General features: G+C 34.9%; 1 protein-coding gene across 4 annotated transcripts in view; it reads left to right on the top strand.

Moving 5' to 3' along the window:
- The first annotated feature begins 686 nt into the window (after nt 1-686).
- The window catches only part of GCFC2 (GC-rich sequence DNA-binding factor 2), a 44,036-nt gene continuing 22,690 nt past the window's right edge, over nt 687-22,032 (top strand). For 2 of the 4 annotated variants that reach the window (XR_012496408.1, XM_074332237.1), the window contains exons 1-7: nt 688-1,078; nt 3,996-4,121; nt 7,918-8,142; nt 9,017-9,114; nt 12,970-13,085; nt 19,646-19,832; nt 21,232-21,355. Coding sequence is in view for 3 of the 4 variants with exons in the window: in XM_074332237.1 (XP_074188338.1) it covers nt 805-1,078; nt 3,996-4,121; nt 7,918-8,142; nt 9,017-9,114; nt 12,970-13,085; nt 19,646-19,832; nt 21,232-21,355 (1,150 nt within the window). In the remaining variant the exon portion in view is untranslated. Of the gene's footprint in view, nt 1,079-3,995; nt 4,122-7,917; nt 8,143-9,016; nt 9,115-12,969; nt 13,086-19,645; nt 19,833-21,231; nt 21,356-22,032 lie in introns of all 4 variants that reach the window. The other 2 variants (XM_019719681.2, XM_074332239.1) reach the window with 2 other exon arrangements.

The following is a 22,032-nucleotide window of genomic DNA, read 5'->3' as shown; positions in this document are numbered from 1 at the left end:
ACATTTAGTTCACTGAATTCATGTTCATTCCATGAATACTCTGAGTTAGGATCTCCACTAAGTATGGGCATATCAAGGTGAGTAAGAGCAGGACCTACCTGTGGAGCCAGTGTAGTTTAAAATGAGGAAGTAAGCAAGTAGCCCTTTTTATCTGAGTCTTTCTAAATAGCACCCCCTTTTCTTCAGATGCAATATTTTCATGAGGACCAAAGCCCTTAACCAGGTTCTGTTGAAGCCTGGAAGCAATCATTTGATTTTTTTGTTTGTTTGTTTTCCTTATTTGTGCACCTATTATCTATGCGTAGATTTTACTGTTTAGCTTTCAGAAGCAACACACACACACACACACACACTCCTTTTTGTTTGGTTGTTTTAAGTCTTGGTTGGAGAGAAAACTTTGCTCTCTCCATAAAGGAGAAAACAGGTGATCTGGTTCCAGTCCAGGACGCGGGCACAGCGACTACCCAGATAGGGTTTGCACAAGGAGAGCGTGTGAGTGATGCTGTCCATGGCACGCAGCCCAGAGGTATGCAGGAATCGCTTGACGATCTTCTTCACAAGCTGGCCGCGTAAATAAAACACTTTGCATCCCTAGACCCGTGCGCTGTGAACGGGTCTCGGGATAGCAGATCCGAGGAGGCAAAGCACGCATGCGCAGGGTGAAGCGTGAGTCAACGGTGCACGCAACGGGCGCGCGCACGTGTCGGTCCGGAGGAAGGGAGGAGCGCGCGCCTGAGTGGACGTCGTAGACTTGGGTTGGCGTGGGCCGGAAAAGAACCTGTTCAAGGCATCTGGATCTCTGCCATGGCTCACAGGCCGAAAAGGACTTTCCGACAGCGCCGAGCCGACTCTAGTGACAGCGACGGCGCAGAGGAGCCACCTGCTGAACCCGGGGAGCAGGCAGCCCCGGGCCCTGCTCCGGAGGAAGGGCCGCCCCCTGGAGGAGGCCGCGCAGAGGCAGCGGAACGGGCCGATCGAGTCCGGGTCCTTCGGGGCCGGGGCCGCAGCCGGGTCTGGGCGAGTTCCCGGCGCGCTACGGGAGCGGGTCTTCGCGCGGATGGCGGCTCGGATGTCCCAGGTGACGCGGAGCGGCGGGGTGGGCGCCCAAAGTGACGAGCTGAGTGGGGCGGGGAGAGGCCCGCGGGTTTCTCTAGAGGTTTCTATAACGTGATGCTGACGGAAGCAACGCTGATTCGTGGAAATAGTGAGCATGACAGCCTGCCTGCGAGCACTCGCCCGCTGTCCGCATCTCCACATAGGACTCTGGCGGAGTAGTAAGAATGCTGTATATTTGGGGGCTCGTCTGTGTTTGCACCATCAGATGGACCACCACCAATTATAGCTTTAGTGCAGTACTTGATTATGTTAAATCGTCACAAAAGAGTTAAAATTTGTAATACTTTTAGGTAGAAGACAGTTGCATGTACCTTTCGGAACCGTCCCCAATTATTTTTCTAGAAAACACTTAGCCGGAATAATACGTTAGAAGAACGTAGGTGACACGCTTTTGAGACATTTTCTTGTGCCTATTTTCCTTTTCATCAGTTATTTGCGAAAACAGATAAGAAAAATAACAGTACATGTCAGTTAAGTAACAAAAGATTGATGACGCTGTCGACCGTACTAATAATGGCGTTAAATACAATGTAGTAATTGTTAAATATCTTTGAGTCCTTAAATGTAAGATTCAAGCAGCGTAAGTTGTTTGCATTAAATGTGTTCTATAAAAACGTAGTTTTCGGTTAGTCTTAAGGTTAAAATTTTTCTCCCCACTATTTTTAGTCCACGAATTTCAGTGATTTCTTAGTTTTGTCTAAATTTCGGATAACTTTTTATATTGTTCTATTTTATGTAAGTTATCTGATTAAACTTTAATAGGGAGAATTGAGCCCAGGAGTTGCCTTTTCTCTTGCCTTCTAAAGTGGTTCTCAAACCTTTCCGTCTTACTACTTCCTTTATACTCCTAAAAATGACTAAAGATCCTAACGATCTTTTGTTTCAGTGGATAATATTTATCAATATTTACCATATTAAAAAATTAAGATAAATTTTTAATAATTCATTTTTAATTAACCCATTACACATAAGGATAAGGAACATATTTTTGTGAAAAATAACTGTTTTCCAAAAAACAGTTAAGAGTGGCATTGCTTTTATTAAAATCCACTGTTCTGTTTTATATTTTGAATGGATCTTTTCCCTATGCGTGGTTGGTAACATCACACTTTGACTGTTTAAAAAGTATTGGTTCACTGAGTTTGCAGGTCTTGCAAATGTTGGTATATTTTATTATACAATATCAATAAAAAAACAAAACCTCTTACTGATGTCATCAATCTTTAAGTATTGGAAATTTATCAAGTTCACAGGGGAGAACATAAGTTTTCCGAAATTCCAGTTTTCACTTGAAATCTCTAATTCTTAAAGTAATAGGCACAACTTTGCTAACTTTTGAAAAAAATGTTTGTTAAATATCCACGTCAAATAACTAGTTTGTCATTCGTTTCAAGTAAAATGGTGTTCCTCCTCAAAGACAGTGGCTAAACTTGCAGATTACACCGGTGCTTTTCCTTGAGGCGACCATTGCATTTCAGTACGTTCCAGAAGTGCTTTGTGCACGCTTCCATTTTGTTCCACAAATTATTAAAAAGATGCCTATTCTAGGGTCAAGAGTTAATCAAATTAATAATTTTTATTGCTTTAGTGAGGACCGTAAGCGAAACTGGCTGTTTTCCCGTCAATGTATGGTTGAAGAAATACGGTGGTTGCTACCACATATTGGTGTCACTGTTTTGATTCATGTTAAGAGGCCTGCAGTTTTACTCAGCACAGCTTCTGCTTTATTATATAAATATCAACAGAGTAAACAGGGCAAAAAAAAAAAAATGTTAGTATAATGATGAAAGGAATTTTGACTTCACAGACCCTCTGAGAGGTAACAGAGACCTCCAAGGGTTGATGTACCATACTCTGAAAACCTCTTCTCTGGAGTTAATCCATTTTGAGAACAAGAAGGAGTTCACATAAATAGCAGCAGCTTGAAAGATGTAAGCTGCAGCTATGTTCCTTTGTCTTAAGTTTTGATCTAAAGACTTTTTTGGGCTGTATGTAGGTCTTCTACTTAAGGAAAGTTTTAAGATAAAGAGTATTATTTATGTAATCTTAAATTGCAAGGTTATTCATAAAAATTACAAAATAATTAGAACTAACAAGTCCTTTCTTGTCAATAATACCATGAACTCCTTAACATTTTGTTCATTCAATTCTCACAACATCCCTATGGGTATTATCTCTTAATGTTATCTTTGTTTAATAGATTAATTGACAGATTAAGTGTCCTTCCCAAAATCACACAATGGAAATAGATACATGATTTAACTTGAGACTGTAATGCTCATTATAGTAGTTCTTGCCGCCAGCCACTGAAATATGACATAACATGCATAAAGTGTAAATGCAGAGTTGGATGAAATTTGGTTGAAAGCCCTGCTTCTCCACTTACTTTGTGACACTAGACATGTTACTTAGCCTCTCCAATCCTGATGAGGACACTAATCCTCCTCAGTAATAGCTTTTACTTTATAGAATTGTGAATATTAAACTAAATAAACCTTGTAAAACAGATTTCAATGTGCCTAACATATTAAGTGTGCATTAATATTTTTTCTTTTTCTACTTATTCACTACAACTATTTTTCTTTTTTTATTTTAAATATTCCTTCACTTTTTCTCTAATGTTCCCTTCCCCCTCCTCAGTGCATCCTTTAAAGGACTTGTACTAAATAAGCAGATAGTACAAATGGGGAAACTGTACATTTTTTAGACCATCCTTTGGTTTCAGAAACAATGAAAGTTGGAAAAAGAGCTATAGATCTACTTTAAGTATGTGGAGTAAAATTAAAACACCATATTATACATATGTCATATGTTGCTCATAATTATTAATTTTAATATCTTGACTCTTTTTTTGTTATATTTAAAAAATGTCCTGTTAGATTCCGGAACAGTTGATCTTTCAACAGATGAAGAGAACGGAACACATCATTCCTCAGAAAGTAAGGATGATCCGAGTTCATCTTCCGATAGCTCTAGCTCTCTAGAAGAAGAATTTTCATCAATAGGTTGGTAATTTTGTGATTTTGTTTAAGAACTCTATTTCTAACACAGTATTTTCTATACCAGTGATCTTAATTATTGATGGCACAACAAACTCTCGTGAAGTATGGGGCAAGTAAGTCATTACTAATGATTATCAGACTGCCAAAATTGACTGCTCTTTTCCATTACATAACGTGCCCAAGATCAGACAGCTGCTAAGAGGTAGAGCTAAGATTCAAACTCACAATCTGGTACAGAACCAATGTACTATGTTTGGTGATTCATGCCAATATCTGAAGGATAGTAAGAATTTGTCAGTGAGGAAGTTTCAGGTACGGGATGTAACATGTATAAAACTCGAGGGAAGATAACATAGTATATGTAGAGAACTAAAAATAGTTGTTGGACTGAAAATATGTGCTTGGAGTTTAAGAAAGGAACAAAAAGAAAGCAAGCAGAGGGACAAATTGGAGTCAGATAATACAGGGCTTGGGGGAACTACTGAAAATTTTATGCAACTTGATGACATGGCCATTTTTGTGTATTAGAAAAATCAGTCCAGTTCAGGAGTCAGCAAATTACCTCCTGTCCTGTGGGCCAAATCTGGCCCACCACCTGATTAGTAAAGTTTTATTAAAACACAGCCACACTCATTCAATTACAAATTTTCTGTGGATACTATTGTACTACAATGGCAGGGTTGAGGAGTTGACGGAGACTTTATGGCCCACAAAGCCAAAAATATTTATCTGGCCTTTTACTCTAGCTCATGGGTGTATAATTGTGCTGTGGACTCTTTTCAGTTTCTTGAAACCTAAGACCTTTCTGAGAAAATAAAGTAAAATACATAGCTTTATAAAGGAAACAAATGAATTTGAAATATAACTTAAAATATATTTTAAAAGACTTATAGTAGTAATTTATTAACTTATTAAATAACAAGAACCAGTAGCGCTTCTAAGTTTTTTTCTTATACAAGTTCCCAAGGTGCAAATACTTAGTGATGAAACCAATATGAAGAATTGAAGCCTAGTAGAAAAGTGAAGCCTCGTCTAGACTCTAGATACAGTGCTGTCCAATAGAACTTTCTGTGATGATGATAAAAATTCTGTATCTTCACTGTCCAGTACATTAGCTGCTAGCCACGTGTGGCAATAGAGCTCTTGAAATGTGGCTAATGCAGATAAGGAACTGGATTTTTAATTTGGTTAAATTTAAATACTGTGTTTTCCTGAAAATAAGACCTAGCCAGACAATCAGCTCTAATGCAACTTTTGGAGCAAAAATTAACATAAGACCGGGTCTTATTTTCGGGGAAACAAGGTAGTCACATATGGCTAGTGATGACCAAATTGAACAGTGCTGTTATAGAAGATGGTGGATTAGGCAATGTAAGACAGTAGGTGTAAAGTGTTGGCTGCACTGTGCACCTAAGGAGAGAAAATAATGTTTGGAAATGTGTGGGATACTTTGTAATTATCATAGGGACTGAGGTGTTGCTGGCATGTAGTGCCCTGGAAGCAGAGATGCTAAGTGTCTTGCAAGGAGCAGGACAAGCTAGCACAGTGAAGAATTGTCCCTCATAGCCGCTTTAAGAAACACTGATTGAAAGTTGAAAACTTGTCTGTGACGAACACTTTTTTCCTTCTTTTTTTCTGGAGAAGATGAGAAGGAATGTGGTAACTTAAAGACTGGTATGTGGAAGAAGGAGTACACTTATTTTTTTGTTCAAATGATGGAACTATTAGAATGGTCCAGCAATGGAATATCTGTCTTGAGATGTTCACTGTTGTAGAAACTGCTGGTTACTAATGAGGCATGATATATAACCTCTTCTCCTTAGATAGGATGATGCACATGAAAATTATTTATGAGTTATAAATCTATGAAAACATGTTTTATTATTATAAAGCAGTATGCTTACTTTGTTAATTAATCCCATGTCTGCCCAACATCTGCTATGTGTGAAACCTTGAGCTAGGTGTTGGATATAGACAGGTCAGGGTAGAGTACTCTTTTGAATTTTTACTTCTGTTTTGAGCCTGAGAGGATTAGCATTACGTAGCACTAGTATCTCACTAGTGAGTTTATTCCTTGTGACTATTCATTAAACCCTACCAAGTCATTTGCAGGTGAATCACTTCCAACTCAAGTATTTCTGTTGCTATATTCATACACTTGGGTATTTGAACCAGAGCAAATCATCTAAACCCGGTTGCACATTAAAATCCCCTAGACGGCTATAAAAACATACTTCAGCTCAGCTCCACCTCAGACCATCTGAATCTCTGAGCTATGAACCTGGGTACCAGTAGATTATCAAGCTTCCCAGGTGATTCTAATGTGTAGCCAGGATCAAGAAATGCCAGTGTAACTTATGATGGTTTTGAATTTTAATTCTGCTTTAGGTTATATTAGCTCTATCTCTCTGCTTTAAAGACATGTTGTCTTCAGTCACATCACAATAAAATCACTAAAATAGATAAGACAAAAATGCAGAATCCTCTCACAGATCCCTACATTGCTTCATAATCAACTTTTTTTTTTTTTGGTTATTCAACCAGTTAAGAATCCAGTGCATTATGTGATTTTTTTTTTCCCCACATACTTTAACATTATCCACAAGGAAAATATGCAGCTGTTAAATACTTTAGGAGGATGAAGAGACACCTGACTTGCATCATTTTTCTGATACTAGTCTGTAAATAAGCACTACTCTATAAAAAGCAAATCACTTGATTTGATATTCCATGTTTTTAATGAGCATATATTGGTTTCTAGTGATTACCACCTACTGCTTCATACTTAATTCAAGCACATTGGTCTGTGATTTCTGAAATCTCTTTTTTTCTGTTTCAAAAATTGGAACATTTCTGCATCTCCAAGCACATCACATTTTTTTCTATTTATATCCTAAAGAATTTAGACCAATTTATGGGAAAGGTTAGAAAATTTTACTTGAGCCTGTGACTTAACATGCCTAATTAATATTTTGAAGTGCTTGCAATGGTGAAAATTTCTCTTGCCATTTTGTTTACCTTAGTATTTTACTTGAGAAACCATTTTTCTCAGAAGGTAAAGATTAATTTCAGCTTAGATCATGCATGAAGAAACTTGTTTTGAATTGGAAGAAGACATATTAGTGAGGTTTATACTGTATTAAATAAAGAAAAAAATAAAACGGCTCTATTAAAAGATGTCACATAAGTATTTTTCACCTGGTAAGTGAACCTATTTCCTTTATACTTTTTAACCTCTCACGTTTATTCACAAGGGCATCACCACAGGACCTTGAAGGCTAACTTGGCTCTATGCTGGTTGTAGTCTGTTTCTCACTCCCTATATGCCTGGATGCCCAAAGGAGAGGAATGGATCGTAGTATAGTGTCCCTCTTACTTTGTATGTCAGACTTGTCTATCACCCGTCATGCTAACCTCTGCAGTTGTCACTGACTGAGCAGCATCATACTCAGCCCTCTCCATATCCTACCCTGACAACCTCAGAGCTTCTGGAAATGAGAAATAGCTAGCCCTCAACAAAAAGTCAGCAATAACGTCTAATAAATAAGAGTTAAAAGATAAATTGCAGTGGTTTCAATATATTTTCTAATACTTCTGGATTTGGTTCATTTCTGTAATTTAATCCCTATCAAAATAATTTCCTTCCATTACTAATGTAGATTTGGAGACACTTAGTTACGTTCATTTCAAAATAATTTTAAAAAGTGAAAAACTGTGTCTTTTTTCTTTATTTAAATGTGAAGAATATTTATGTCTGTTTGTGCTTGGTTTTCAATGTCCTCCTTTTTGTTTCTTTCAGTAAATATCCCTGATGCAGCTTTTATTCAGGCAGCCCGCAGAAAACGTGAATTAGCTAGGGCCCAAGAGGACTACATTTCTTTGGATGTAAAACATACTTCCACCATCTCTGGTATGAAGAAAAACAGTGATGAAGATTCTGAGAGTGAGCCTGATGACCATGAAAATAGAATACTATTTACCCCAAAGCCTCAAACACTTAGACAAAGAATGGCTGAAGAAACAAGTAAATATTTAATTTATTTACAATATATGAGTATTAGGCATCTTTATTAGAGTATAATATGATAAAGTCTCCATGAAAATGCAGTGTAGTGTTTCATATTCTAAAGGGTGTTAAAGTTGGTTTTTATTTAATTCCAATTTAGTCAGTGACATTATGGCCTCTAAAACACATGTCTATATTCAAAATGTTATTATCAAAGAGCATATGTATCTGATTCCACTTGTTTTGACAGGTTAAAAAAAATTATACTGTCTTTTGATATTGAAAACTTTCATTGTCACCTATATAAATTTTTTTTTAACGTGGAAGCATCTACTGAGATTTTAGGTATCATGTATAAATCTTCCCTGTTATAATAATTTTCTTAACAAAAATCTTTAGTTCTCAAAGGACCATTTTCACATTTCTCATTTATAAATGTTTACCAAAATTTTTGTCATTTCAAGTAATAGAATGAGACTTGGTTTTGTATAACCCAGAAATTATTTTTAAATATTTAGATTCTCAGGTATAATTGAGAAACTCAGATAAGAGAAACCACATGTTTCATCTTTTCCAAGCTTTTTTCATAAGTCTATAGTATTTTGAATGGGACGGTTTGATGCTGAATGCAGTTTCTTGAGTCAGATTGCTAGATTCAAGTCCCAGCTTCAATACAGTCCTCAGACAAGTTAACCTTCTAATATCTGAGTTTCCTAATTTATAAAATGAGGGTGATAATACTGCCTTCTTCCCAGAATTATTGTGAAGAATAAGTTGATACATGTAAAGGGCTACTAAGCCAGCACGGTATAAGCCCCCCAAAAGTGTTGGCTGCTGCTATTGGAATGGAAAAAATACTGAATATTTATACATGAACTTTTTTCCCCCCTAGCAACTAGAAATGAAGAGACAAGTGAAGAAAGCCAGGAAGATGAAAATCAGGATATTTGGGAAGAGCAGCAAATGAGGAAAGCAGTTAAAATCACAGAGGTAATTTTTTATACTATGTGTATTTGTTTCTTATAACTGCTGTATTAAACAAACTTGACGGCTTCAAAGAAGAGCCATTTATTCTCACAGTTGTGGAGGCTAGAAGTCTGAAATAGGGGTGTTGGCAGGGCTATGCTCCCTCTGACGGCTCTAGGGGAGAATTCTTGTTTGCCTTTCCAAGTTCTGGTCACTCCCGGTGTTCTCTGCTTTGTGACTGCATTACACCTCTACCTCCTTCACATGGCCTTCTCTGTGCCTCTACTCTGTGTCTCTTATCAGGACACTTGTGGAATATAGGGTCCACTTGGATAATCCAGGATGATCTCATCTTGAGATATTTCACTTAATTACAATTACCAAGGCCCTTTTTCCAAGTAAGGTCAGTTTTGCAAGTTCCAGGGATTAGAACGTAGACATGTTTTTGGGAGACCACCATTCAACCCTCTATACTATGTATGTATACGTGTATGTTCCTTGCCCACTAGCTTATGAACACCTTCCACATATTACAAGCCACTTGAGAGTACCCTATCTTTTTCATCTTTAATGGTACAGTAACTGACGGTATATATTATGTGGTAAGTATAAATATGAAGTTGAAACAAATAAATAGTGAAGTTTAAAACAAAACTCAGGAACAAAATGAATATTGTACTTGGGATCAAAAGTCCTGGATTTGGGTTCTGGCACTACCACTAAAATATATGCTCCATGAGGTTAAGAATTATTAACTGTTTTATTCATGTTATATCCCACAGTGTCTGACATTGTGAGTGCTCTATAAAGATTTGTATGACTTTGAGCAAATCATTTATTAATTTTTGTAAATCTCAATTTTCTCATCAATAAAATGGGAATGATAATGCTACCTGAGTAGGCTGCAGTGCTTAAAATTATAATGATCTAAATCAGAGTGCTTATAAATTCTATAATAGTATACAGATCTAAGGTTTCATTTAATCTTTTTAATAAGAATGCTTTGAAAGGATATTTGCTCTTTTAAGTAAGTATAATCTCCATGTTATTAAAACTAAGAAACTACGTAAAGGTAGCCCTTTGATTGTAATTTAGAACTCTCTAGAAAAATGATTTGTGACTATATTTATGACTATAACAGGCTTAGATTCCACCCACCCCCCCTTTTAGTAAAATCAGTATAGCAACAGCATTAAAAAAAAAATACTTTGAGAAAAAATATGCCACAGTTCTTACTCTTACTGCCCAAATTTGTAATTCCTTTTTATTTGAAGTATTTGTTTAATTGCAGTCATAGTTCCCAAAGCACATGTCAGAATTTCCCAAACTTTTCCATTCATGGAGCCCTTAGTATCTCTATAATTTTAGCATGGAGCGCATCAGCCAAAAGAAGTTACCAAACAATTCCATTTATTTAGTAGTTAGGTCCAAAGAACTTAATAAGATTTATGTCCTGATAACTTAGTATCCATTTGGAAAAAATAATACAGATAAATTGAAGAGAAAGACTTTTCATTTTTAAGTAACTACAGTTACTTACTAATGGGATGTGTGTACCTGTTGGGTGCTGCATGACCTCTCAGACCTTGGAATCAGATTGGAAGCTGCCATCATTTCTTGTTCCACACTAAATTTCTGTCCTTACTTGCTTTTTTATCATATTGTCTGCCCAAAATCCAGCTTCGCTAATAAGACTTCATGAAAAGGAATGTAGCACAATCTAATGTTGCAACTGTGAACAAATTATAATTAGGACTAGTAGTCCAACAAATGTTGAGTATTGTGTTTCCCTGAAAAATTTTAAATACGTCATACCACCCCGTGGAGTTCACTGGGATGCCTGGCACAGTTTGGGATCATAGGCATTTGGGACAGTATGCACAGTATGCGTACAGATTTGAATCTTGGTTTCTTTGCTTGACATGTTATAAATATTTCCCTGTTTCTATATAGTTATGATAGTAACTGATTCTAAAAGTGCATAATAGTTATTGGAGTCAGTGAATCATGATTTTTCTCAGCCATTCTTTTTGGTGAACACTTTAGGTTATTTGGAATCTGAATGTTTTTCTTACTATTAATAAGAATTGGTAAATACTTGCTTATCTTTTTGTTCCCTTTTTTTCTATCTTTTATTCAAATGTGTATTTTGAACTATTCTCTTAGGATGATGGCCAAGAGTAGTATTACTAATAAAGGAGATGAACATTTTTATGGCATTTACTAAATTTTTCTCTGTTGCTTTCTAAAGAAAATTCAGATCAGTCTGTAATGCTATGGGAATGTTTCACCACAGTCTTGCCAGCTTTAGGTACAAGTGTAGTTGAAACTGCAAGTTTAAATGGAATCTCAAGCTATTTGATTTGCATTTTTATTACTCATATGGGTACATGTAGTGTTTCCTTTATTGAAGATTTGCTACATGCCACTGTACTTGTTTCCTGTAACTGCCCTACCAAGTTACCACAAACTTGGTGGCTTAAAACAACAGCAATTTATTTTCTCACACTTCTTCTGGAGGCCAGAAGTGCAAACCCAAGTTGTTAGCAGGGCTACATCTTCCAAAAGCACTCAAGGATAATCTATTCCTTGACTATTTTAGCTTCTGGTGACATTCTTTGGCTTTTATCTATATCTATCTCTACTACATCTTCGTATCACTTCCTTTTCTTGCATCCCAGAACTCCCTCTCCATCTCTCTTATGTGGATCTGTGTACTCACATTTAGGGCCCATATAGATAACTCGGGGTAAGATCCTGCTCTCCAGATCCTTAACTTAATCACATCTTTGCCATATAAGGTAGTAGTAACAGGTTTGGCAGATTAGGACATGCACATATCTTTTTGGAGTCACCATTCATCCTCTACAGCCACTTAACAATGATAAGCACTAAAACATACAATCTTTGCAGGGGAGAGACAGCGAAAAAATGATTATAGTGAAATCTTATAGTTTCTATGACAGAACTGTGTACAGGGTCCTGAGATAGTACAAAAGAGCAAGTGAATGGTCAGTTTTGTAGTTTGGAAGGTGAATGGGGAGGTTTAGAAAAGCCTCTACAGAAATGGTCATATTTGAATGGGTCTTTGAAAGATGTTTATGAGGTAAGGGATCTGAGAAAAAAATAAGATGTCAGGAGTAAAGACAGAAGATTTGAAATAGTTTGATTAGTTTGAGGATTTGCAGGTATAACTGGAGCTAGATGGAAGGGTTGGTAAGAATTGATAGGATAAATGATGGTGCCTCATGAAAAATATAAAAGGGATAGTTAAGCTAATAAGTTGGCTGATTATCTGGTCCACTTCTTCACATGTCCTTGTCTAAAACAGGTTCTTCAAAAGCTTTTCAACATTCTAAGCATTATAGTAATAAGCTATGATTAGCCAGAAGACAGTAATATGAAATATACCATGTTCTACAAGATGTATTAGTTAGGAATGCGTTCCTCTGCAAGTAACAGAAAACCCAGATAACAGTAGCTTAAACAAAATTAAAAGCTTTACCTAGAAACCCACCAGCAGATTTCCATTTTACTTTTCTTTGTCTAGTGAGTTAAGTGGCAACCTCTGTCATGGGAAACACGTGTTTAGTTTTCTGAGAGTACATTAGATCATAAATAAAACTAGCTTTAAAAACACTAAGAACTGAACTTTTGTGAAAATGAAGATTTTTTAATTTGCTTCTTGCATGTGAATTTATTTTAAAGTTCTAAATTTTAAAACAGTGAGAATTTGAAAAACATCGTAACTATGAAAAATGTCAGTGGCATGGAATTTGAGCTGGTGAGACCTTGGTGTATCCAGTTTGCCTTTATGCTATTAATAGTTGTAAGATTAATGACTGTTGAAAACAATATAAATTTTCATATTATTTTTAGGGACGAGACATAGACCTTTCCCACAGTAGTGAATCTCAAACGGTGAAGAAGTTTGATACTTCCGTTTCATTTCCACCAGTAAATTTAGAAATTATAAAGAAGAAATTAAATACTAGGTAAGTAATATTCATTTTAAAATTTACATTTGTCCTAGACATTTAATAGTAAAACAATTAGCGCTATATAGATAAAATCTTTTAAGTTATTAAATATAAATATAAACAGATTTACAGGAAAAGTCACCTGTGTTACCTTTTTTTATAACAGGTATATATTACATGGTTAAAATCAATAAACAGAAAATTCTGCTTTTTACTTAATGTTTTTATAAGTATCTCCATTGTTAAATAGCCTTTAATTTTAAAAAATAATATGCTGGGAATGATGGCAGCAAGATGCCAGAATACAAAGCCCTAGACCTCATTCCCCCATGGAGATGCCAACTTAGCAACAATATGTTTTAAAAAGCCTTTATTAGAACTCTAGAAACCAGTTCAGAAATAACAGTACCCTAGGCAAGCTCAAAGTCAAGACTATCCGCATTGTAATGGGTAAGAAACGCTATTTCTTTTCAGCTGCTGCATCAGCCCCTCCCATAAGCCAGCACTGCTTATAATAGAGAGAATAGGCCCAACTCATGGCTTCTCCATTGGAAAGGGAAAAAAAGAGTGGAACAGACATCCAACATTCTTGCTTTTGGGGGGGACTGCCCAAGGGACTCATTTCTGCCCCATTTATCTTAGTGCACTGATTGGGCACTGTCATACCTTGGATGCCTGGGGCCTGCGAACAACAAAGGAAAGCTCAGTGGCTTGTTGCAGTGCCAGAAAGGCTGCAGTACTACAGATAAACACCAGAGGGAACAAGAGACTACAAACTCTCCTGAAAAAGAAACCCACAAACCTCTCTAGTTGGGAAATTTCAGGTAGAAGCCTAGATAAGATGCATCTCCCATAAAAGGTTTGAGAAGATACCCATCCTCCCATCCCTTGAAAACCTCTAGCCAGGTGAAGTTTCCCCCCATATGAAGTTATTCCCCATAAGTATATTTTCAAATACACAAAACACAGCAAAGGAAGAACCAAACACATGAATAAACACGGAAACATGGCCCAATCAAAGGAACAATCTCCAGAATAACCCTAAAGAAACAAATCTATGAGTTACCTGACAAAGAATTCAGAATAATCCTCTTAAGTTCAGTGTATTACCAGAGAACACGGAAACAAATATATGAACAAAATATCAACAAAGAGATAGAAACTGTAGAAGAGAAACAGATTCTGGAGTTGAAGAATACAATAACTGAACTGAAAAACTCACTGGATGGGATCAACAGCGGGCTTAATCAAGCACAACAAAGAAGCAGTGACCTCAAAGACTAATCATTTGAAATTATCAAGTCAGAGGAACATAAAGAAAAGAGAATGAAGAAAAGTGAAGAAAGTCTAAGGGATTTATGGACACCATCAGCATACACATTATGGGAGTCCAAGGAAAAGAGAAGCAGAATGGAACAGAGAGCTTATATCAAGATACAATGACCAGAAACTTAACAACCTGAGGAAGGAAATGAACATCCAATTTCAAGAAGCTCAAAGGACTCCAATGAGATGAACCCAAAGAGGCTCCCTCTGAGATACATTATCAAACTTGCTAAAGGCAAATAATTTTGAAAGCCTCAAGATAAAAGCACCTCGTCACCTACAAGGGGACCCATGAGATCACCAGCAGATTTCTCAACAGAAACAGTATAGGCCAGAAGGGAGTAGGATGATATAGTCAAAGTTCTGAAAGAAAGAAACTGCCAACTAAATACTACACCCAGCAAAACTGTTCTTCAAATATGAAGGAGAAATAAGACCTCAGATAAACAAAAGCTGAGGAAGTTCATCACCACTAGACCTGCCTTAGAAAAATTGCTGAAAGAAGTCCTTCAAGTTGAAATGAAAGGACAATAGCACAAAGCATACAAAAATACAAAGTTCTCTGGTAAAAAATATATAGACAGAGTCCTGTAGTACTGTAAGGGTGTGTGAAAATACCTTTTAATTCAGATATAGAATTTAAAAGAAAAGCACAAAAAATAACTATAACACTATGTTAATAGATACAAAATTTAAAAATGTAATGTGGGACATCAGTAATAAGAGGTGGAGGGGGAGATGTAAAGGAGTAGTTTTTGTATCTGATTGAAGTTATCAGTTTCCTAGATTACTAGAACTATAAGATGTTTTTGTAATCCCCATGGAAAACAAAAATACCTATAGGAGATGTACAACAGAAAGAAAAACTCTACAAAACACAAGATAGCAAGCCAGAAAAAGAGGGACAAAGTAACTACAAAATAGACAAAAAAACAATTTACTAAATGGCAATAGTGAGTCCTTCCATATCAGTAATTAAATATAAGTGGATTAAACTCTACAATCAAAAGACTTAGTGGTTGAACGGATTTTTTTTTAATCTATTTGCTTACATTAAAAAAGAAGGTCTCATATCAAAAACCTAACTTTACACCTCAATAAACTAGGAAAAGGGCAAACTAAGTCTAAAGTTAGCAGAAAGAAGGAATAAAGATTAGAACAGAAATAAACAGAAAAAAAGGAGACAAAGATCAACTAAACTAAATTTTTTTAAAATCAATAAATTGACAAACTCTTAGGGTAAGAGAGTAGGCTCAAATAACAAAAATACATAAGAAAGAGGAAACATTACAACTGATGCCACAGAAATAAGGATCATAAGATAACTACTATGAAAAACCAACAAACTAGATAACCAGGAAGAAATGGATAAATTTCTAGAAATACAACCTACCTAGACTGATTCACTAAGAAATAAAAAAAACTTGAACAAATTTGTTAATAATAAGGAGACTGAATTAGTAATCAACAACCTATAACATAGAAAGCCCAGGACCAGGTGGCCTCACTGGAGAAGTCTACGAAACATTTAAAGATGAATAAACATCATTCCTTCTCAAACCCTTCCCAAAAACTGAACAGAATACTTCCAGTCTCATTCTGTGAGATAGGCATTACCCTGATCCGAGCAGCCCAGACAGAGGTACTATGATAAAATTATAGGCCAATATCCCTGATGAATATTGATGCAAAACTACTCAACAAAATACTAGCAAACCTAATTCAACAACATATTAAAAGGATTATACACCATGACCAAGTGGGATTTATTCATGGATTACAATGACGATTCATATGACAATCAATCTCTGTGATACACCACATAACAAAATGAAGGGCAAAAATCACATGGTCATCTCAATGCAGAAAAAGCATTTCACAAAATTCAACACCCTTTCATGATAAAAAAAAAAAACCACTCAACAAACTAGGGATAGAAAGAAATTACCTGAACATTATCAAGGTTATATATATGAGAAGCCCACAGCTAATATATTCAGTGGTGAAAACTGAAAGTTTTCCGTTATCAGAAACAAGGCAAGGATACGTCTTCTTGCTACTTTTATTCAACAAAATATTGAAACTCCTAGCCCGAGAATTCAGGCAAGAAAAAAAATAAAAGACATCCAAATAGGAAAGGAAGAAATAAAAGTATTTCTGTTCACAGATGATGTGATCTTATATGTAGGAAACCCTAGAGACCACACACACACAACACACACAAACACACACACACAAACACAAATGAAAGAGGTAATTAGAGCTAATAAAGTCAGAAGAATTGCAGGATACAAAATCAACCAAAGTCAGTTTTATGCACTAAAAATTAAAAATCCAAAAAATATATTAAGAAAACATTCTCATTTATAATAGCATCAAAAAGAATAAAACTTAGGACCAAGGAGGGGAAAGATCTGTATACTGAAAACTACAAAACATTGCTAAAAGAAATTGAAGATATACATAAATATCCCATGTTTATAGATTAGAAGACAATGTTGTTGAAACGTCCATATTACCCATAGCAGTCTATAGCTGTAATGCATTCCCTACCAAAATCCTTGTGGCATTTTTTGCAGAAATAGAAAAAAGAAATCCTAAAATTTATATGGAATCTCAAAGGACCCAGCCCTGTTTTGGTTTTAATAACCAAAACAATTTGAAAAAGAAAAGCACGGGCACAAAAGCAAAAACAGACAAGAGGGACTACAAACTAAAAAGCTTCTATCCTTCGAAGGAAGCAATCAACAGAGTGAAAAGGGCAACCTATGGAATGGGAGAAAATATTTGTAAACGATGTATCTGACGAGTAGTTAATATACAAAATATATAAAAAACTCATGCAACTTAACAAAACAAGCCAACTAAAAACATTGGCAAAGGACTTAAATGGACATTTCTCAAACATGAAAACATGGCTCAGTATCACTAATCAGGAAAATGCAAATCAGAACCACAGTGAGATACCACCTCATATTCATTAGGATGACCACTATGAAAAAAAAAAATTAACAAGAGTAGAGAAAAGAGAATTTACTGTTGGTGGGAATGTGAAATAGTTCAGCTGCTATGGAAAACAGTACGGAAATTTCTTGAAAAATTGAAAATAGAACTACCATCTGATCTAGCAATCCCATTTTGGGGTATATAGCGAAAAGAATTGAAAACAATTGAAAAGAGATTTGTAACCTATGTTCATTCCAGCCGTTAGTTGCAGTAGCTCAGAGGTAGAAGCAACCTATTCATCAACAGTTAAATAAAGAAAAGGTGTATTTACATACAATGCAATATTATTAGCCTTAAAAAGAAGGAAATCCTGTCATGCTACAACATGGATAAACCTTGAGGACTAAGTGAAATAAGCCAGTCACAAAGAGATAAATATTACATGATTCCACTTAGATGAGGTATCTAAAGTAGTTAAATGCTTAGAAACAGAAAGTAAAATCGTGGTTGCCAAGGGTAGGAGGAAGGGGGAGAAAGGAAAAGAGCTAGAATTGCAGCATTACAGTTGTTGATCAGTGGGTATAAAGTTACAGTTTTGCAAGATGAGAAAGTTCTAGAGATTGGATACACAATAATGTGCATATAGTTGATACTATTGTACTGTATTTAAAATCGTTAAGATTGTAAATTATGGTAAATGTTCTTAAGTACAATAAAAAAATTATAAGCATAATAGTAACATTTGTCCATCCATAAAATACTTAAGTTAACATTTGACATAACTGAAGTATTTTTTGGACATTTTGATTTCTAAATTTTTTCTATTTTAGATAGTGCTACAGATAAATGAACATTTCTGTAGATCATTTAATCTGTTATATTATTTCTTAAAAAAAATTTCCAAGGAAAGTTGACCTTGACAAAAGTTATGCATATTTTTATGGCTCTTGATACAGATTACCTTTCTGAAACACAGCTAACCTTTATTTTACTGCTATTAATAGTTATCTTTTTAAATAGTATTAATCTCAATATAAGTGATGCTTTTGCTAAAAAATAAGGCAAACCCTGTGATAGGTTGTATTAAATATATTTTCTGTTTTACTAAGGATCTAGTATACATCTTTAGATGTATGAAAGAATAAGTATGATAGTAAGAGTCTAATTAGTTCCTATAATATTTGATACAAGGAGAGAGTTTGTTTCTCCTGTCAGAGCAAATATTTTTAAAGAACATTTTCATTGCCTCTTTTATACCTGGGAATAGGTTAAAATTTTCTTCCCCTGTATCTTTTGTATAAATCAGCTTTAAAGTAGCTTCATACTTTTATCATATCGCAGCCAAAATGTCTTGATCATATGGTCTTGTTCCGTTAAATGTCTTGTTCCATTAAATGGTTTGACAGAAAGCGATATTTTGTAGCATTTTATAGTGAAATAAATATATGAAAAATCTTCATCTGTACTAGTTTTTAAATATTAGGTTATCTGTATTTTAGGGGGTAGACAGACTACCAGCCGACTGCCTGTTTTTGTAAATAAAGTTTTATTAGAACACAGCCTTGCTTATGCATTTATGTATTGTCTGCGGCTGCTTTCATGATACAACACAGAATTAAGTAGTTGCAACAGCAACCGTCTAGCCTCCAAATCCTAAAATATTCACTGTCTGCACCTTTACAGAAAAAGATTTCTGACATCTGTTCTACATCATTCTTTTTTCAGTAGTAATGTTAAATGATGAGATTGCCTTGATTTAAGATTATTTTTGTGACAATTTCACTATTGTTACTGCCCTTTTGATATTCCTTCTTCAGTTGAAAGAGCTAGAATTACAGCTATTGCATCTAATGTTGCATATAACTCAGCATTTATGCTCAAGGAAAGGTAGGAAAGGACTTAAAACTACCCCATGATTAGCTTGAGCACCTAAAAACCTCTAAGTGTCCTTTCCTACCTCTTCCTTTGAGACCGCTTTCATTGTGATGCTCTCCTTTGCACACAAGTCTCATAAGCCCAAGTTTATGTGATTGGCAATTTTCTTGGTGGTCTCTATAAGGTGATTTTGAAAAATCTTTCATCAGACTGCTACCGTGTTTACCCAAAAATAAGACCGGGTCTTATATTAATTTTTGCTCCAATTGACGCATTAGGGCTTACGTTCAAGGGATGTCATCCTGAAAAATCATGCTAGGGTTTATTTTCCGGTTAGGTCTTATTTTCGGGGAAACATGGTATTTAGTATAGTAGAAATAAAAGTTTGAAAAATAAATCAATTTTTATTTTTTATTTTATTTAAATAGATTAACATTACTACAGGATACTCACCGTTCACACCTAAGGGAATATGAAAAATATATACAAGATGTGAAGAGCTCGAAGAGTACCATCCAGAACCTAGAGAATTCATCAAATCAAGCTTTAAATTTTAAATTCTATAAAAGCATGAAAATTTATGTGGAAAATTTAATTGACTGTCTAAATGAAAAGGTATATGGCTATAAATATTTACGTTTCCTTTTTATGCATAAATTCCCTTACCATGTGATTTACAAAAAGCCTAACTCTTACAACTAAATGCTTTCCTATAGTGCTTTTCCTACATATTTTTGATATACTATGATACTAAGCATTCCCCTAATGTTGGATAGTTAAGGCATTAGAAAGTTTTGTATGTAAGTTTTTATGTTAAAATTTTCATCTGTTTAAGAAAAATTCCTAGAAGGTGAATTACTAAGTCAAAAGCTCTAAATATTTTTAAGGCTTATGAAACATTGCTGAACTATCCTCCAGAAAGATTGTTTTATTTTTAGTTTACTACATTAAAAATGGTTTTTGTTTTTATATATTTTGATCTCAGGCAAACCTTTTGCTTTATTAACACATTTATTTTTTCTCATGAATTATTTGTCTCCTTTGCCATGTTATTTTTTTGGTTCATAATGGGAATTTTTTTCCTTTTTTTCCCCATATATTGTGAGCAATTCTTTGTTGCTTAAAATTTTTAATGATTTATCCTACTTGATGTAGATAAACTTTCCAGTTTGTTTGTCTTTCGGTTTTGTTTGCAATGGTTTTTTGATATCCAGATGTCTTGAAATCTTTATGTTAATCAGATTTATGAAACATTTTTTTCTCTTTATGGTTTCTGTTTTTGTTTTACACATACTCAGTTTTTATATTGGGCTCTTAAGTTGTCCTTTTTTTAACCATTTTAAAAATGTACTCTACTTTTTGAATTACTTTTTATTTACTATTATTTTAAGTTGACTATCTTTTAGTATCACTAGGTACTTTCTGAAGTATTTATTACAGTGTAACTTTCTTCATTCATGCTTGAAGGATTACACTGTTAGTTTTGTCATCTTACACATTGATATATCATTGGAGTTGGGAAAATTACCCAAGAAATGTAAGAATGCCAATTTCAATTGATCACTCAGTTCCACAGTTTTCTTATCTGTCTATTTCGGTCTCTTGTGTTCTCCATTTTTTATAATTTTACCAGTTTCCTCAGTGCTCCCCACAATCTGACCACTCAGCCTGTAAAACCTGGCTGCACCCATCATTTCCTCCTCATCTTCTATCTCAAACAAAGACGATCCTTCTTTTCTATCCACTCTTACCCATGCTCCTGACTCTAGCCCATTTGGTTTCGTGACATGTGTGTAGCTGTTTTAGTATAGTAATTTGATAAGTTGATTTTTCTGGTTTTATTAATATTAAAATATTGGCAGCTAGGTCTGTTCCTCACGTTTTTTAACTGACGTGATAGATAATATGTTCCTTTATATGAGTATTGAACATATACATATGCTAATACATAAATACAACATTTTATTATTCATTATTGATGACCCACAAAATGTTACTTTTATGTGTATTTCAGATTATCAGCATCCAAGAAATAGAATCATCCATGCATGCTCTCCTTTTAAAACAAGCCATGACCTTTTTGAAACGCAGGCAAGATGAATTAAAACATGAATCAGCGTATTTACAACAGTTATCACGTTAGTGTTTTTCATGTTCAGTATGATTTATTATTCATTAAGCTAAATTATCAGCTGAAGAATAAAAACATTTTTATTCCTGTATAAAAAATGCTTTCTGTGTATTTTCCCACTGACCTTTCACCTACCCCCTTCCAAAACCCCCAAAACATTTAGAATTAGAGTTTCAAAATGTCTTAAATTATGTCTAAGACTAAAAAATAAATAATATAATTCCTAATGACTTAGTATTTGAGACAATATATTTATATGGCCATTTAATGACTGTTTTGAGATGAGTTTACATGAATCTATAGATTATCAGAAATCTAACATTATGTATAAAGTTTTCATGGCCCTTCCACAGATTGGTTGTGGAGGTTAAAGGAATTCTGATTGGTTTCAGTATAGAATTATCTATAAAATCTCATTACATAAAATTAGAATGCTACCTTTTAGTTCTCAATCTAGTTCTGTATTTTCAGAGATGCCTTTCTTTGATTAAGGTGCTGTCAGGGGATAGTGAAAGTGATAAGACCATAACCAAGCAGCAGATAATAGCAAAAGCAAAATGACTTTCAAACATACGACATTTAGTCAGTCATGCATTATGGTACATACTAACATAGGAAATAGTATGAATGACATATTGGTAATGCAAATATTCCTAGCATTTGGCTATAGGGACAGAAAAAACT

The sequence above is a fragment of the Rhinolophus sinicus genome, linkage group LG05, assembly GCF_036562045.2.
Source record: "Rhinolophus sinicus isolate RSC01 linkage group LG05, ASM3656204v1, whole genome shotgun sequence".
Lineage (NCBI taxonomy): Eukaryota > Metazoa > Chordata > Mammalia > Chiroptera > Rhinolophidae > Rhinolophus > Rhinolophus sinicus.
Note: the sequence above shows the minus strand (reverse complement) of the source record. Positions and strands in the feature narration are given on the sequence as shown.